The sequence below is a fragment of the Aulonocara stuartgranti genome (genome assembly GCF_965226115.1).
Source record: "Aulonocara stuartgranti genome assembly, chromosome: 15".
Taxonomy (NCBI): Eukaryota; Metazoa; Chordata; class Actinopteri; order Cichliformes; family Cichlidae; genus Aulonocara; species Aulonocara stuartgranti.
The window spans coordinates 12,462,186-12,479,590 of NC_138951.1; the positions used below are offsets into that span (position 1 = coordinate 12,462,186).

At 42.5% G+C, this 17,405-nt stretch overlaps 1 protein-coding gene across 3 annotated transcripts in view; it reads right to left on the bottom strand.

Moving 5' to 3' along the window:
* Window positions 1-502: 502 nt before the first annotated feature.
* Window positions 503-17,405, bottom strand: part of tulp4a (TUB like protein 4a) — a 29,421-nt gene continuing 12,518 nt past the window's right edge. For 2 of the 3 annotated variants that reach the window (XM_082505710.1, XM_082505711.1), the window contains exons 3-14: window positions 16,744-16,872; window positions 15,015-15,176; window positions 14,391-14,571; window positions 11,094-11,201; window positions 10,746-10,912; window positions 9,234-9,458; window positions 8,868-9,102; window positions 7,885-8,029; window positions 7,306-7,477; window positions 7,041-7,134; window positions 3,562-6,926; window positions 503-3,410 (exon numbers count right to left, since the gene is read on the bottom strand). In XM_082505710.1, the coding sequence (XP_082361836.1) occupies window positions 3,294-3,410; window positions 3,562-6,926; window positions 7,041-7,134; window positions 7,306-7,477; window positions 7,885-8,029; window positions 8,868-9,102; window positions 9,234-9,458; window positions 10,746-10,912; window positions 11,094-11,201; window positions 14,391-14,571; window positions 15,015-15,176; window positions 16,744-16,872 (5,100 nt within the window). In that variant the 3' untranslated portion in view covers window positions 503-3,293. The remainder of the gene's footprint in view (window positions 3,411-3,561; window positions 6,927-7,040; window positions 7,135-7,305; window positions 7,478-7,884; window positions 8,030-8,867; window positions 9,103-9,233; window positions 9,459-10,745; window positions 10,913-11,093; window positions 11,202-14,390; window positions 14,572-15,014; window positions 15,177-16,743; window positions 16,873-17,405) is intronic. The other variant, XM_082505712.1, reaches the window with a different exon arrangement.

Sequence of the window (17,405 nt, forward strand, 5' to 3'; positions counted from 1 at the left end):
TCATCAGCTTCCTTAAATGTGTTGAGGACACACCATCCTATGATATATCACGTTTCGGGCTAATAGTACTTTGGAAACCATTTGTGGTAAATTACAGATTCAATAAAGAAATTTTTTTTTCCCAGCAGGCTGATAGCAACAAAGTAACTAAAGATAGCAAAGAACAAATGTTAAGTTCTAAGTTGTTTGCTATATAGACACAACACTGGTTCATCCCGCCATTTAGGTTCCTGTTTTAAGCTTGAATGATCCATAGATAAGTGTTAAGTGGCTTATCAACCAAACAAACATCCCTCTGAAAATTGTCAGGTACAAGGACTGGACTGAAAATGAATGAAAAAGCAGCCTATGTCCAAAAAAACCCAACAACAACAACAACAACAACTTGGAAGAACCTTCAGAAACCTGGAGGACTATTGCTTAAGAGCACAAAAAATTACAAGAAAGTCTGGCTCCTTGGAGCTTTGCAGTATATTTATGTATATTTAAGACAAAACCAGTGTTTTTCTGAAACAATGACATTTTATTCAAAAGATGCGTGACATATACAATTATAAAATAATTTACATGGCATGCCTTACTATCCATTCACTATAAACGTTCAGTCACCAAGTCAGACTGACTTTTTTCCCCAAGTTTTTTTTTTTTTGTCATTTAAGTCTACAGCTACAAATACAAAGCACAGATCTTTTCTAGAGAAAAGCCAAATTCTACAATATCTACAACAGGTCATCATCAGTTTAAAGTGAACCCTTAACCAAGTCCATTAGCAACGCTGAACGTGAACTCAGTGGCTTACACTTGTGAACTCCTGTGAACGATGAATGAGTGTGTATGTGCAGGAAGTCATGACCACACATGGTTGAAGAGGATAGATTCAACACTGATGGGGCTGGTAGACTGCACAGCTGAATACAGACACACCATGACTTGACATTTACACTCTACATAACTAGTCTACAAACTACAATAAACCGGGCACTTACTCATTCACATCTTTTCCACCAATGCAAACTTCACAAAACATCAAAAAGTCACCTGTTCCCATCCCTCAAACCCAATCCCTGCATTTCCATCTCATAACTTGGGCTATACTTGTAAACCCCCCCCCCAACACAAAGAAATGTTTGGGGGAAAAAAACTTCACAATATACAGTATGTATACTTGATCTACATTGAGGAACAATCTCATAAATAAAGATGTACAGACCAGCAACTGAGATGCTAAAGTAAAAAGGTAACAAACTGTGGTCACAAGAAATGACAAAGGTTTTTTTGTTAAAGAAAATATTGCACAACTAACAAAAAAAAAAAAAGTTTTCTTTACGACATGCTCGTTTTCAAGATCAGGAGACCATTTATTTTTCTCCTCAGTCCACATCTCTACAACCCACTTCCCAACAGACATGCTTGTTTTGTTTTTTTCTTTTTTAAATATGAGAAAAAATAAAATAAAAAAATCTAATAATCTCATCAAACCAAGCAGAGCTGGTCCAAAGTAAAGAAGTTACACTTCCCAATAGGCCTGTTTGTTTCAGCTTGAGATTTTCAGAAGTCTATATTTTGGCACAAATATTTGAGGTGGTATGCCATCACACCTTCCCAATTTCACTGAGCACTCAACATTCCCGTTTCTCTCTGTGATTTTTGGCTGTCATCTAATGCACATATTTGCACCGTGAATGAATAATTTACTGCTGCCCATAGTTCTTCCAGCTGGCCTCGCTCTTTGTCCTTAGCTGATCACAAACAAAAGCTTCCCTGCCTCAAACAGCAACAACAACAACAACAACAACAACAACAAAAACCCCAAAACAAAACAGCTTTTCAGATTTCAAAGTCAGCTTACTGAACGGGCAGATCTCGTAGCTTCATTCTCCGTCGGAGACCAGACTTTAGAGTTTCAGTGATGGTAAGATCAACTTAACTGCTCTCTATGGTCCTGGCTGCTTAGTTAAAACAGTACTACAGCTCTCCTCCACATGTGGAATTACACTTACACACAGTGGAGACAAGTGTAAACAGAAATCTGCCACCTAAGTCTCTTTACAACATTGTACATTTGACTGATATGTATTTACATGAGTTCTGAAAAGAGTATGAAATGGCATAAGTGAAATATACAAAAATATTTCATGTACCTTACTAGGATGTTTAGTGTGGTCTTTAAGAGAAGGGACAGCCCCCCCAAAACAACAACAACTACATACTCACTTCACAGAAGTGACATCAGGTGACAAATCACTTCATGCCAGAGCTTAAATTGTTCAGTCTCGGCCTTGGCCACTTCTTTGGCGCCCATGTCACCAGTACAGGATAGTACAGGATACGTCTGTACACTGCTATGACCTGAATTCTCCTGACTACACAGTAATATTCAAACTCAGTCTCCCAAATAAATCAGGTAAGAAAGCTGTGTGAGGATTATGTAACACAACAATGACAATAATGTTAAGATTTATATCTGAATCGATAAACAACATGTACATATAAATTAGAGTAACATTTCTTCTTCCTTCAAAGCAGCACGTGGACTGCAGGTCTTTACCTTTCAGATATTGTAACAGTGGCCCACTTTTCACAACAGTGAAAAGCCTGAACTCTTAGTAGTGTTCCAAAATAATGCATATATCTAAACCTCATTTCCAGCCCAGACAGGCTGCAACAGTAACAAAAGGAAAGGGCAGAGAGCAAAAACAAAAAAAGACCCTCCTACCCTCCACTGTGTTTAGTCTTTTAAGAAAATCCTAAAAGCAAAAGCAGTATAATAAAGTGGTAACTGTTTCACTAAAGGTTTGTACAGCAATGGATTTCAGTGCCCAGTAGTACCTGTGCGCTCTAGGGATAACAAGTTTGATCTCCAGAGTGTGTTTTTCAAGTATTACTGCTGCTTCTTTTGAAAACTGCACCATAGCAATTCCTCTCTCTCTCTCTCTTAACCAATTGGTTATCACATCTATAAGCTTCTCCTAGCTAAAGCAGCATTTATTTGCATGATGATTTACCAAAGCTCAGCTCTTTGGCCCTACATGCACTGCAGGGTGCCGGCAACTGCCGAACGGAGCAGGTCTGACGGCATCCTTCATAAATGCAATCGATGCTTTTGCACCAACACTAGTGGCAGCATTGTGTAGTGCAGCGTGATTGTATTTCTCTCTATGGCCAGGGCTTATTTTAGTCCTCGTCTCCAGAATCCAATCCAAGAGTTTATGATTCTCAAATGAAACAGCTGTACCCCCTTCAACAGACTGCATCTAAAGCCCACAACTCAGGGTAAATAGGGAGGAGACATCTCATTTGAGGCGTTGAGTAACATTGGCCAAAGCTACTGCAAAGGCCTGCACAGCAGAGAAGGGATATTGGAAGTCCAGGATGTAGGCATTGCCATCAATTCTGCCAAACTGCATCACCTACACAGGAAAAACAAAACAAACAAACAAAAAAACGTTCATGCAGGTTGAAAGGAAAAAAGGTTCAATCCTGTTGGAGAAATGCTCTAAATCAATAAATGTTGAATGTGTGTACTTATTATTTCTGCAAGTTATATAAGAAAAGTATCACCTGTCTCCCCTCCAGTTCAATCTGAAAGTTCTTGGCGGACTCCTGGGTGACACGGCCACCGAAGTCCAGCTGGTATACCTGCGTGGCTTCATTCCACAGTGGCTGCTTGTTGGCCATGACATACACAAAGCCCTGGCTGCCAAGCCCTCTGTCCTCCTTCTCATTGGCTTTTCGACACTTGATCTCATCCAGCTCACTGGCAGCCCTCAAGTTCCTCTTACTCTTCCAACCCTTTTTACTGCTCTGGCACTGATTGAGCAGCTCGTCCCCACTGATAAATAGCTCTGGCTCACTTTCTGAACTATCTTGGAACTCACTATTGGCAGTGGCTTTACTCAGCTTCTTAGCCTTCAACTGTTGCTCCTTCTGTCCCTTGATCTTCTTCTTGTCTCTTCCTCCCAACCGTGGACTGGAAATGAGAGAATTGAAATCACCCAGGGCTCTGCCCTCTTTTTTGGATTTGCTCCCTTCGGCCAGTGGCGGCACATTAGCTTCCTCAGCCCGACCGTCCACGCGCTTGCGGTTCTTCTTACTGAACTTCTCCGATCGCTGCGGTACAGGGCTCTCAGTCAAGGAGAGCACCTCCTGAAAACTCTCCCCAGCCTCTGTCATGGTCTCTTGTAATCCCCCATGGCTCTGCAGCTCTGCTGGTGGTGGCGGAGGTGGTGGTGGCGGAGGAGGTGGTGGTGAGAGAACATTTTTGTCTACTGCCAGGTGGGAGGCTTTGGGTGGTAGTGGCACTGCAGGACTGGTCATAGGTGGGCAAGAATTGTAAGTACCCCAGGGTGTGTGGAGGGCAATGGGAGGAATGGGAAGCCCAGCACAAGCACTTCCTCCTGGGTACATAGGTGGGAGGGGGCAGCAGGCTAGGTTGGCCAGATTTGCAGAATAACCTGGTGGTAACACTAGGGTTGCATCCTGTTGTGAAAAGGGCAAAGGTGCCACCACCTCCTTTGGTGAGGCGCAGGGGCGTGGAGAACCTGGGATGGGTTGGAGCTGGGCTCCAGAATAGGCAGTTGCTGGGGGGTACTGGAGCGAGATCTGGTAGCCTGTAGCTGCTGCAGCAGCAGCAGCTTGGAATGATGCAGCACTAGGACTTGTGGGGGACTTTGGAGAAAGGACAAAAGGCAGCCTGGTTACATCCAAGTGCTGAGCTGGGCTAAGAATAAGGGGAGGTGGTTTGTGTGGTACAGGGGGGGCAGTGGAGTTTAAAGTCGCTGTCCGTTCCTGAGGAACCCACACCTCCTCTGTGGATGCTGGATCCCACTGATAGGGAGGTGGGCGCTTGACCACCAGCCCTGATGCATCACTTCCTCCTAGTGCCAGATGCCTCAATGATTGGTTCAGTGTCTCATCCTCTGTGAATGCTGAATTAACGTAATCAGCCCTATCTCTGCCGCTTACCCCTGCTGCAGCTCCAGACACTTCAAGTGAACTCATCAGATTATAAGAGGACTGGGAGGCCAGAGGAGTAGCACTGTTTGAATGAACAATGACTGTGCTGTGCGGTGCTCCGTTGCCTGGAGGAAAATCTTGTCTGATAATAGTTCCTCCCGCTATTCCATTAGCACTCCCTGGGGCAGTGCCTCCAACACTAGATCCACTGCTACACTGACTACAGGTGTATAAGGCTGTTGGCACCCTCTGCTGGAACGAGGCTGCTAGTGCAGTACTGTTTTTCGCCTTGGGAGGGAGTGGTCTAGGTGGTTCCAGCATCTGGGAAACTTTGAGGGCTGCCTCTCGGCTGTTCCTCCTGAGGGTGGCGTGGATCAAACTGCTGTCAAGCCTCTGTCCGGGATTCCTGCCAGCAGAGCTGTTCTGATTAGCTGAATCAGGGTACGGAGGCGGGTCTCCACTGGGTATAGAATAGCGAGGTGCAGTGAGTCTGTTCAGGGTAGCAGAGGTGTAGGGCAGCTGCAGCTTCTTGTCAGCTGAGGAGGAGGATGAAGACGAGGTTACCCTGAGAGTGGCGGAGCTGCCAGGTCCTTGGAGCGTGTAGACATTCTGATTGCAGACCAGGCGTGTTCGAGGACGACATACTTCTTCCACATTCCCACTGCTGTCAAATGTCGTTATCCTCTCATAGCCCAGCGGTGTTGGATACTGAGCTTGTTGCTGGCCTGAAGGATGAAGTGGAAACTCACCCTTCTTCATGCAAAGGTCTCCAGCGGGAGGAGTTCCACTGGCGCCCCCTCCTAATCCAGACGCAGCACTGGAAGATGCAGCGGAAGCTGATACCGAGGCAGCAGCAGCAGCAGCAGCCACAGCAGCAGCCACTGTCCCAGGGTAGGGGGGTGGGGGGTTCATCTTGCTTAGCTCTAGAGGGGCACTGAACACCACCGTGTCACCCTCAGCCAGCTGTGGAGGTGACCGAGTAGTTTTGATCTTCAGTAAGTGTTCGTGCTCGCCCCCTACTGCTCTCTCAACCACTAAATCAGCAGACTGATGAGGAATCTGGATATGCAAGGCCCCAGGTTGTAGCTGGTGCAGAGGTACACCCGAAGGCTGTCCTGAAGACATCGAGGAAACGGGGATTTGAATTTGAAGCTGCTGAAGCTGATGGTGCTGCTGTTGCTGCTGTGCTTGCAGCTGATGGTGCATTTGCTGCTGTTGCTGCAGTTGATGCTGTTGCTGCAGTTGCTGCTGAAGTTGTTGCTGTTGCTGTAGATGTATGTGCTGCTGGAGCTGCTGCTGCTGTATGTGTTGGAGCTGCTGCTGAATGTGCTGCTGCTGTTGTTGTAAGTGTTGGTGCTGGAGCATCTGCTGCTGCTGCTGTTGGAGTTGCTGTTGATGGTGCTGAATTTGTTGTTGGTGGTGTTGAAGTGACTGTTGTTGTTGCTGTTGTTGATGTTGACTTGGGTGTTGTTGCTGTTGTTGTTGTTGTGAAGGATGATGAGAAGGTGGCGGTCCAACCACTAGGCGACCTACTTCCAGTCCCCCAAATATGACCTGACCAGGACTCGAGTACCTGGTCGGTACTGTGTACTGGGCTGTCAAGATGGTGTCCTGGCTTTGGTCTGACCCACCAGCAGCCCCTCCAGTAGAGGTTGCCGTGGAATTGGTTAGGACATCCAACTGAACATTCTGATTGGCTAGGAGTGACTGGACCAGACCAATGCTTTGGGCAGGGGACATGGCCTGGGCTGGACTATGGATGGGGGCAATAGGGATGTTGACAGTGCAGGGTGGGTTGTCATCAGCACCGCCAGTAGGGCCTGAAACAGGCAGGTCATCTTCATCCTCGCTAAAAACATTGGGGCTGAAGACAGGGAGGTTGATGTAGTCCATGGAGATTTTCCGCACCTCTGGCAGGTAGATGGTCATCTGTCTGGGCTGCAGATGGAGGAGGCTTGTCTTGTAGATAACTAAGGAGTGAGAGGCACAATAAAAATAAATAAATTAGGAAAAGAAAAGTGACAACAGACAAATTAGACTTAACTGGAATTAATGTTTAATTATCCAACACGTTGATTTGTTACCTGCACCGAGATTGGTGGGTAAAAAAGTAGCCAGCCCCACTATCTTGAACTTTGTTCCCCAAATATTGGATGTGACCTGAGCAAGGTAATTTTGCTGCAAGATAAAAAAAAAACGATGCATTTTTCTATAAATATATTAGACACATTCCGAAATTTACAACAGTACATTTTATGTAAAAATCCATCGGTCGTGCTTCACAGCACACACAGGCAGCACGTGATCCCTTACCAGCTTCTCACTCAGCTACGATAACCTGATGTTTACCTGAGTGATGTCATCTAGAGGAAATTCCCTCCGTGTTAGACTGGGAGACCCAATTGAGGGTTTACGTATGGGTAACCGAGGTGACCTGGAGATCTCCTGCGTAGCACGGGAGAGTTTGGGAGATTTTCTGGGATCAATGTTGATCCTGTTGGTAAAGGGACAAACTAAGTCTCTACAGAGAAAGTGGCAAATAAAAAAAAGAAGAAGAAGGTTTAGGCATGCAGAGAAACCAAAAAGCAAACAGCAAAGAAAAGGAGCATTCAAATAAATTTTAACAGTTAAAACAAAAAAACTCAGAAAAAATTAGTTTCAATGCCATAAAATCTTAAACAGAATTAATGTGGCTGTTTACATGTTTCTGAAATGAATTCACTGTCATATAAATGCTTCTTGTATCAGACTCTTCAGCATGCCAGTGATCACTTGATTCCCGCTTGTTTAAAACTGAAAACCTGCAGAGAACTAATCTCCTCTTGTCTGCTTCACCTAAATCACTGAAAAGATCCAAGTGTCAAACAGAAGAGACAAAGTGGCTTGATGCAACATGCTCCTGTACACACAAAGCCGGGGTTTAGTTACCTGGGAAGTTTGGGGGACTTGCTACCCCTGGATATCTTTGGCGATTTCTTGCCAACCCAGTCATCACTCAGCTCAATGTCGCTGGAGTCTGAACAGTTACAGCTGTCAATCATGGCTGATATCAGACTGTTGCTGTATATCTCATCTGTGGAGACAAAATATGAAAATGACACTTAAGATGTTACTTTTGATGAAATGTTCAGATCAATACAACCAAAAACAACGTGTCATTTGTTCTCTCAGTTAAGTCACTGCTCAACTGTTAGTAATGTTGCTTTTTCAGATGGGCTGGATAAAGAATGATAAAATATGAATGCCTTTTGGTATTCTTTTTAGGTATGTTGAAACTGCAGGAAGCATTTTCAAATCTACTTGAGCAACCCGGAGGCAAGAATTGTCATAGCTTTGCCACAACATCACCATCATTATCATCCTATCAAAGCATTTTTCTACCATTTCTCAAACATTCATTTCTTCAGTCGTTCTCACTTTGTCTCCTCTTCCACAGTCACAAGGAGTCTGCAAAGCACAGCTGCTGCTCCAGTTTAGGTCAAACTAATTTATTTGATGAACATAAAAGTGTGAATGGTCTGGAACCATTTCATGGCTGGCTTCATTTATCACTGCGTGGGGAGAGAGAGGGTTGATTTATGAGCAACCCAGGGGCCATAAGAGGCCCCATTAAGCAGCTTTTAATTAACATGGGTCCAGTCTGCCCTATGTGACTAAAACTCGCAAAGTAAGAACGTCTGGAAAACTACTGGACAATGTCAGAACTGTGTCGGGGTTCATCTTTTGCAGTTCTACTTGAATTTCAGAATCAAAGATACATTTTTAGTTCTTATCTCTACGATCTTACTGTATTCTTTATTTTAGAACCAACATAAAAATGTAGTTATTGCATTTAGAAGCTAACAAACATTTCAGGTCTTCTTTGGAAAATTATTCTTTTTAAGTTACAGGTATGAAAAAACTAATCTCACCTGTTTTGCCGTCTGTCTTGGGATCCATAATAACAAACTCAGGCCGAAGTTTGCTTATTCTTCGGCCCTTGAGGATAGGGACCAGACCTCCTAGGTACTCCAGATACAGAGTATAGCAAGGCCCTCCCACTTCAGGGTTATCCTCCGTACGCTTCATGGTGCAGTGCAGGCGCTCGTTTCCAGCTGTCGGATAACTCACAAAATCTCTCATGTTGTTTGGATCTGGGATGGGAGGCTAGAAATGTAAAGTACAGTTAAGTTTAAAAACTTTTATGCTAATTACAGCTCTTCCCAAACCACTATTAAATCTATTCACATGGTGTTTTATGGTTTTAATAGAAATAAACCCCTCCTGGCCTGTGTTACCTTGATGGTGGGAACAAAAGCGGCAGTGACATAAGAACAGAGCCGGGAAGGCATTGTGAGCTTGGCAACGTCTTTTTCCTCCTTTAACGCTGTGGCAATGCCCTGCTGGCACAGCAGCTGCAGTGTGGCAACGCGGTGCTCAACTCGCACGACATAGAGCACTGGGCCCGATGCCAAGAACAGACGAGAGTCCCGGTGACCCCAGCAGAGCGTAGTGATGGGGCGCTACAGTATGAAGGGGAAGACACATCTGAGAATGAATAATATGCTTTCACAAGGCTAATGTAAAGCAAATCATGTCATTACTGCAAAACACTTCTTTGCTGGAGTGAAATCCTCAGAGTGATTCCTGAGAACAGTGATTTCATTCAATAAAAACCGAAAACAAAAGGAAATTATCTGTGAATGTTTACCGAAGTCTGTCATGCAGGCTGATTATTCGCGTAAAATAAAATAAATGAAAATCTTTAATCTTAAAATCTTACTATAATGATCAAAATGAATGTATGTACCCTCTGACGTCCTTAACAGGTGAGCCAATCTCCAAAACGAACATTGTCATGTATACATCAATGATTAACATCTCCGTTTTTAAACAAGGATACATTTTCCTGTATAGTATGTTCATTTCATCATCCCCCTACTTTCACATTTGTTTCACGAGTCAAGTTCACTTCACAGTTTCCAGAAATTGAATCCGAGACGATTTTTGTTAGAGTCAACACTTAATATGGAATGAAGAATTTGAAAAAGCATTGTGATCCTGGAAAGAATATTATCAGGGTTCATACGCATTTTTCAGGGTCAAATTCAAGCACTTTTTAAACACTTCCAAGGTCAATTTTCATGCTTTTCCAGCACAAAATAATAAGAATAGTTTTAAAAATTTGCACGTGTTATGTACACATTCTCGAAAATTATTTACTCACCTATCATGTGACTCGAGAGCGCAAACTCCGCCATTGGCGTTTTAAGGAGTGTTTGATGGAAACAACAATCTCCAGGCATGTTAGTGCACTCATCCCCGACTGTCCGGGGGAGGGGCGGGGTCACACATTGAAATACACTGACATGCAGAGGTCGTAGGCAGCCCAGGCAGAGAAATTTTGCTTTTAGACTTTGCGACTCATTTTATTTCTCTATCTGGTAAGAAAACTATTCGGTCAGATAGTTATTTGTGGTGAATGAAATACAGTTTCAAGCACTTTTAAGCACCACATCTGAAATTCAAGCACTTTTCAAACCTTGAAAAGACAATATTAGACTTCAAGCATTTTCAAGGATTTCAAGCACCCGTACAAACCCTGTAGTATCTTGTGTCATTACTATCTGCTAATTAAGTAGCCCTGGCCTTCCCATCTCATATTGTTCCTACCCCGGCTCACTGACTCACTTAAACTATAGTTGGTTATGGTAGTCCTCCCTTCTGCAAACTGAAGGGCCACTCGAACCACAACCTGCATTACTAAATATAAGAACAACTATTTTTCTAGGATGACACTCATAAGTCACCTGTGCTGGTGTATCCAGTGTGTAGATGTGTTCGCCTCGAACATTGTAGAACTTGACAATGGCGTTCCTGCTGGGTGGAGGACAGGAGGTGTCAGTGGAAAGGAGGGTCCTCTCCATCCCTGCCACTGCTAGTAGATCCCCCTGTGAGCACCACTGGACCACCACATCTACAACACAGAGCAAAGTAGTACACATACGTTTATGAAGGGCAACATCATTTTACACATTTTTACATCATTTAAAAAAAAGAATTAACACAAGTGAATGAAGGACACAATGAAGCGAGCAAAGGCCAAAGCAGCTAGAGAACTGCTGACTTAACAAAATTAATAACAAACGCACACAAACCTTTCAGAGCAGTGTGGATGAGGATGGGGGAGAGGTCGTCGTAGCTGTTCATCAGATTGATGTCTCCAGAGGTGAAGCTGACTGTCAGCAGTGGTTTCTGGCTGTGCACTAGGAATAAAGAAAGAAAAACAAAACACAAACATATTAGCCAGGCATTGTGAACAGCTGTTCTGTTCATCAGAACTATCAATCACAATGCTTTTTAGATTTAATAGACACGTGTTTAGGAGAACTACACTTCTTTTATCATTTGTATGTATTTGCCTAAAAGCATAAATAATGTGTTTGTAGCTTAGAATAAGCATTTTCTATATACATAAAGAGTGTGCCCTCTTCCATGGAGCCCATTGAGCTTCAGAGTCAGCCAGAAAAGAAAGCCCAAACAATGGTTGTGGATGGTGTAGCCGCGATAGATTTGGAAAGTGTTAGCTGTTAGCTTTGACCTCACCACTAGACGCCACTAAAGTCTGTACATCGGTCTTTAAAAGAATGTTAATTTGTGCCCATCAGTGGGGAACGTGTGAAAAATATACAAGTCTGTGCTCTCAGTAGCTTCCAATAATACAACACAACAGCTTTCCTTTAACCAACTTTCTACCCACTACTAGAATTTAGCCTCACATCAAAAACAAGTGCAAAAACGACTGAAACAAAACGTTAAGTGACAGAACAAACTAGTTCAAAAACAGAACTGTAAGGTACTTCAGTTTGAATCATCTGACATTTAGGGACATTATTCAAGAGTATATACCAATTTTTAACATTACTATAAATAACACACCTTCAGAGAGCACTCATACATCTTCATTGAAATATCCTTGACTCCGTACTTTAATGTAATCCTGCAATGACCCAAATAGTACCATAAATAAAATGTCCACTTCTGCTTTGTTGTTGCAACATCCCCACAGATAGGATTTTAAATAGGTGTTGCTTTAAATCAGATACAAAATGGGGCTGTAACTGCAGTGTACTGTGCTGTGCGATGATAATGGGTTATCATCATGTATCATGACAAAGATTTGACAAGCCTTGTGCGTCACTCAAGTTGTTGACTCAAGAGATCATTTCTACTGGGGCCAATCAATTCATATTGAATGGTTTAATTAGTGAGTTAGAGCCTGATCTGTGTTCCAGCTTAGGTAAGCAGTTTTCAGCCTGGCCTGTGGTGAAAGAAGGAGGGGAAAAAAAATTTAAAATAGACCACTATCGCCACGATCGTGGCTCAAGAGTTGGGAGTTCGCCTTGTAATCGGAAGGTTGCCGGTTCGAGCCCCGGCTTGGACAGTCTCGGTCGTTGTGTCCTTGGGCAAGACACTTCACCCGTTGCCTACTGGTGGTGGTCAGAGGGCCCGGTGGCGCCAGTGTCCGGCAGCCTCGCCTCTGTCAGTGCGCCCCAGGGTGGCTGTGGCTACAATGTAGCTTGCCATCACCAGTGTGTGAATGTGTGCGTGAATGGGTGGATGACTGGATATGTAAAGCGCTTTGGGGTCCTTAGGGACTAGTAAAGCGCTATATAAATACAGGCCATTTACCATTTACCATTTCACTGGGAGGAGGATAGACCCTCACCAATATATCCCTAGCAACTGGGACTAATTAAGCTAATTTTTATTGGTTCCTGTTTTGTTTCTTTTGCCTCTTTTTCTCTACAGTTTGTTACGTTGGCTGGTGTGCACACGGAAATCAGCAGGAGAGGAGGCTGACCAGATGCAACAATTCCCTTGACAGACAGCTTACATCCCAGTGCACTAGATATTTTCTGTCCCAGTGGAAAACTGTTTTTTAGTTGGCTTGTGCTTCTTATGCTTCGTTAAACAGCTTACACTGGACCAGCAGCATACAGCTGTAGTTTAAATGCTTTTACCGAACACACTTATACATGTTGAGAAAAGCCAAGAACTATTTTTTTTAAAGCTACTTTGGGTCACAGAGGTCCATTTAAGGAGACAAGACTGAAGCATGGGTTGCAGAAGTGCTTGTGACCTGGCTACTTCCAGACATTTGAATTTGTTCACTCCACAGTTGACTGATTTGTCTGGCTTGGTGACATGAAGTGGCGGTTTCTTGATTAAAAGGCAATCAGTCCAATGTACGCAACAGGAAGGCTAATGATTAGCCAATCAGTGCCACTGGCAAAATTACTGCCATTTGTCAAGCAATGTCAAGCTGTGCACTGCAACAAGGATATATTAAACCATCAGTTTCACTTGTTTTGGAGATGCAGGTGCAGAAATCTGTTTTTATATGAAAATACCTACAGGGGTTTTGGAGAAGTGGTCCACTTTTGGTATCCGAAGCACAGACTGTATATAAAACATAACTTCTGGAAAGTGATGTCAGTGCATTCCATTATCAATATCAATTATCGATTCGATTCATTAGTGATTCTCTTACAGAGAATCTTATTGATTCCCGGTACTCCCAGGAACCGGTTCTCGACTCTGATCCCTAGTAAACATGGGGTCACCATTTATTCAGCATGGGGTTCTGTCAATTACAGTCCCAAATGGAGCACAAAATGAGGACAAAGCAGAAAAACCTTTAGGGTGGGCCCATTGTTTGACATGTGACTTCAGCCTGAGCATGCAGTGTCGCTTGGTTTGTCAGTCAGATCCAGATTTTCCCTGAAAAATTTTGAGTCCCATTATGAAGCTTGAGGTTTCATAACAGAGGACTCAACCAACCAATGGGTGACATCGAAGTATATTTATTGGTCATTTATACAGAGTATGTATGACCCCTAGCTCACCCTCATATGAACAAACCTATGATAAAGTAAGAGCTTACTTTAGTGGGCTCTAGCTTGCATAAATGATGGTTTACTGCTGGACCTGAAGGCTTATTCTACCTGTGGCCCTGCTGAAGTGGATTTCGACCTGGCTGTCATCCTTGCCTTTCTGCCAGTTTCCAAACTGAACATTTCTCCAAGCAATGATTCAGACAATACTGAATGTTGGGTCTTCTTGGGACTCATTGCTCCTTTTTAGGTGTTGGTTCTTGCTTTAGATAAACTTGTCTTGCAAACCATGTTTAAAGACTGCTAGCAATGATAACTTGCATAGCTGAGTAAGATATCTCCCTATAGAGATCTTCTTGTTGAGGCAAAGCAAGAAGATGTACTTCTACTCAATTAATTAAATTTTGAGACAAATAGTGTGACTAAATAAAGGTTTATTATTCTTTGAAAGATGTGATGTGTCACAGAGAGAATCAGGCAGGAAATTAACCAGGTACATTTGGTTTTAATGTATGTTTCTTGATCAGAAGGTAGAAGAAGAAGTTTTGAGTAGAATACCTTGTGGTGGGGGGTAGTCATCAGAATCTGTGTCGCTCTCACTGCTGTCCTCTACCAGGAAGCTGGGGTAGTTCCACGACATGCTGACAATACCGTCTGACTCATGCAGCAGTATATGGGCCAGCATGCGCCCATGGCAGTCCATCACTATCACCTGTCCATCTGCAGTACCAAACAACACCTGGCGCAAGTGCAAAAAAACAATATTAATGTGGACACTGACACAAGAACAAAGACTCACACTTGAAAGAGGAGAGAAAAATGAGACAACAGCAAGAAAGAAAAACAAGACAAATGCATATCACAGAGAAAAAAACTGCGAGAAATGGACATAAATGGGTTGATGGTGATAAACAAGGACAGTTACACATACACGGACTGAAAGTCTGCTGACATCCAACCTGTGCTGACAGTTTAACGGCATGAAAACAAAAATATAGCCTTACAAAGACAACAACACATTCAAGACAGTGGAAGCTTGCTGTCACTCACAGATTCAGCTCTCAGGGTTTCTGTCTACAAGTGGCAAATGGCAACCTAACATTTCTACTTCTACTTGCATTAGAAGACTGGGTAAGTGCCAGGTGAACATATCCTATGTTCAAAATCTGTATAGTGTGTTACCTGCTGATCATCTGGGGTCCAGATACCACAGGTAATGTGGCTTTCCAGGTTGATCTCAGAGGACCAGTGTCTTTGCCCACTGACAGAGCCCACCAGGACGAAGCCATCACGATAGGAGATAAGAGCCTGGGTCCCATCATGGGACCAGGTAAAGTCACTCACCTAGAAGGGACAGATAAGAAATGTTAGAGTTATTTAAAAAAGATAAAATAAATAAATAGTATATACCTCAGCTGTTGCACACAGAATCAGCAGCAGCTTATGATTCTGTAAATGTTTAATATTTTTAATTTAAATCATTTTTTAGGAAGAATTCTAAAATATTCTGGTTCCAAATTTGAAGCTCTGCTTCTATTCAAATGCAATTGATCTAGAGACTAATTATGACAAAACAGTGTCCCTCAACTTAAATAATGTATATAAAAAAAACTTTAACCTCTCAGACAAAAGCAGAGCAGCGATGGCATTTTAAAAAGCACAGACCATATAAAAGTGTGGCTATTGTTCAGATTGTCATCTCCAATAATAACTCAAGTAATCACAAAAGATGCTGTCAACATGTGTCAAGTCTTAGCTCAAGGAATGATGACAATGTTTGATCGATGTGGCCTACCTACCTATGTTTGCTTGGCAGGCTTAATTTTTAATTAATGTGCAGCATCAGTAAAAACACATAAAACCACTTGAGGTTTGATAAAAATGATTTAAAAAATAACAAATATACATTGATTAGCGTGTAATTACTTCTTCCAACAAACTCAATTTCATACATTTATAATAAATCCATTTAACACTAGTTTGTGAGCGGCCATGTTGCCCCACCATCTTCAATACAGTGGCCAAAATGGACATTGCTGTTCCACCTAATCACTTTTTATATATGTGGCCACCATTTAACATTTGGACATAAATATTTTTATATTCTCTTTCTCATCATCTCCACCACCACTGCTGCTCTTTCTCCCCCCCTCATTGTCACTTTAACCACTTCCTCCTCCCCTCCTCACACATAAGCATGCACAAATACGCTTATTTATTCTCAATATTGTCACATTTATTTTTTCTTAGCAGAATAGAAATGCAAGCCTCACATGTCCAGACAGCTGACCAACAACAATAACAACAACATCTGCTTATGACCTAATATTATGCCAGCTAATGTTACACTTGAGTGTCCTAACAATCACACTTTCGCTCTGATTATATACGCCCTCTGTCATTGCAGAAAGTTTGACTAACACTGACGAACACCAGCAAAAACAACAGCGCCAACAGAAAAGTTCAAGACATTCCTAACGACTCAACTCGGTATCGCAAAGTTTTACAGCCTCCTCCAGTGTAAACAGAAATGGGCACCAATAAATACCTGAGGTAAACAGCGGCTTAACAGCCTACACTCACTATAGATGAACTGTGGCCAGAGTTGTTTGTCCTACAGCAGCCACCGTAGCTATAATTATGCATTTGAATTGGAGGGGGTTAAAAAAGACAACTCAGTCGAGTGCGATTTCAAATCTACTGACATCTAGTGGCGGGGTTTTACACACTGTAACTTTAAGTATTACAGGTTTATTGCAATGACATTATATTGCTTTATATTATCACTGCTTGCTTTGCTTCCATTAACTCTATCATATAGTTTTACCCATTATTTACACAATAATTTCTTACAATTTTTTAAAACTAGTTAAAAGGACCGATTTACATTTTGTCTACTTGTGTCTCTCACCTGAGCTCCTCGGTCATTGACGAGCTCCACAGACCAGCGGCCCTCATACTGGATCCAAACAAAAATGCCTCCATCTGTGTCACATGTGGCCAGTTTCTGGAAAGGCTCATTCCAACGCACCAATACCACCTGAAAGCAGAGGTGAGGTAAAAAACACAAACAAACAATCAGATTAAATTATCAGAAAGACTGTTCAGTGTCCTTTGACAGCCATTATTTTACAAGACATAAGAAAATGTACTAATTCACTCCTTCACTGACAGTGAATTTAGCCATGGCTCTGTGTCAACTTACCTACAGATAACATGAGAAAAACAACAAAGTGCCTTTAATTAAGACATTATACTCTAGAATCAGCTGAATGCCTAAAATCCAAGTTCCCACATTTCAATGAACTAAATTTAGCATCAAGAAAGATGGAAATAACTCAAAAAGTGGGTTAACCTCATTTTGAAAAAGTCACAAAGGAGCCGCTAATATCTTGAATATTACAGACAGAGAGATTCAGTTATAATGTCACCTTATAACTGAATGGCACATTTCAAAATGGGACATTACAGCATTTTTGCGTTTATAGAAGAAAAGAGATGTATACAGGAAAATAATAGAGGAGTCTTACAGGTTGACACAAACATATGTCTCTCCGTTTGCCCTGAGTTTAG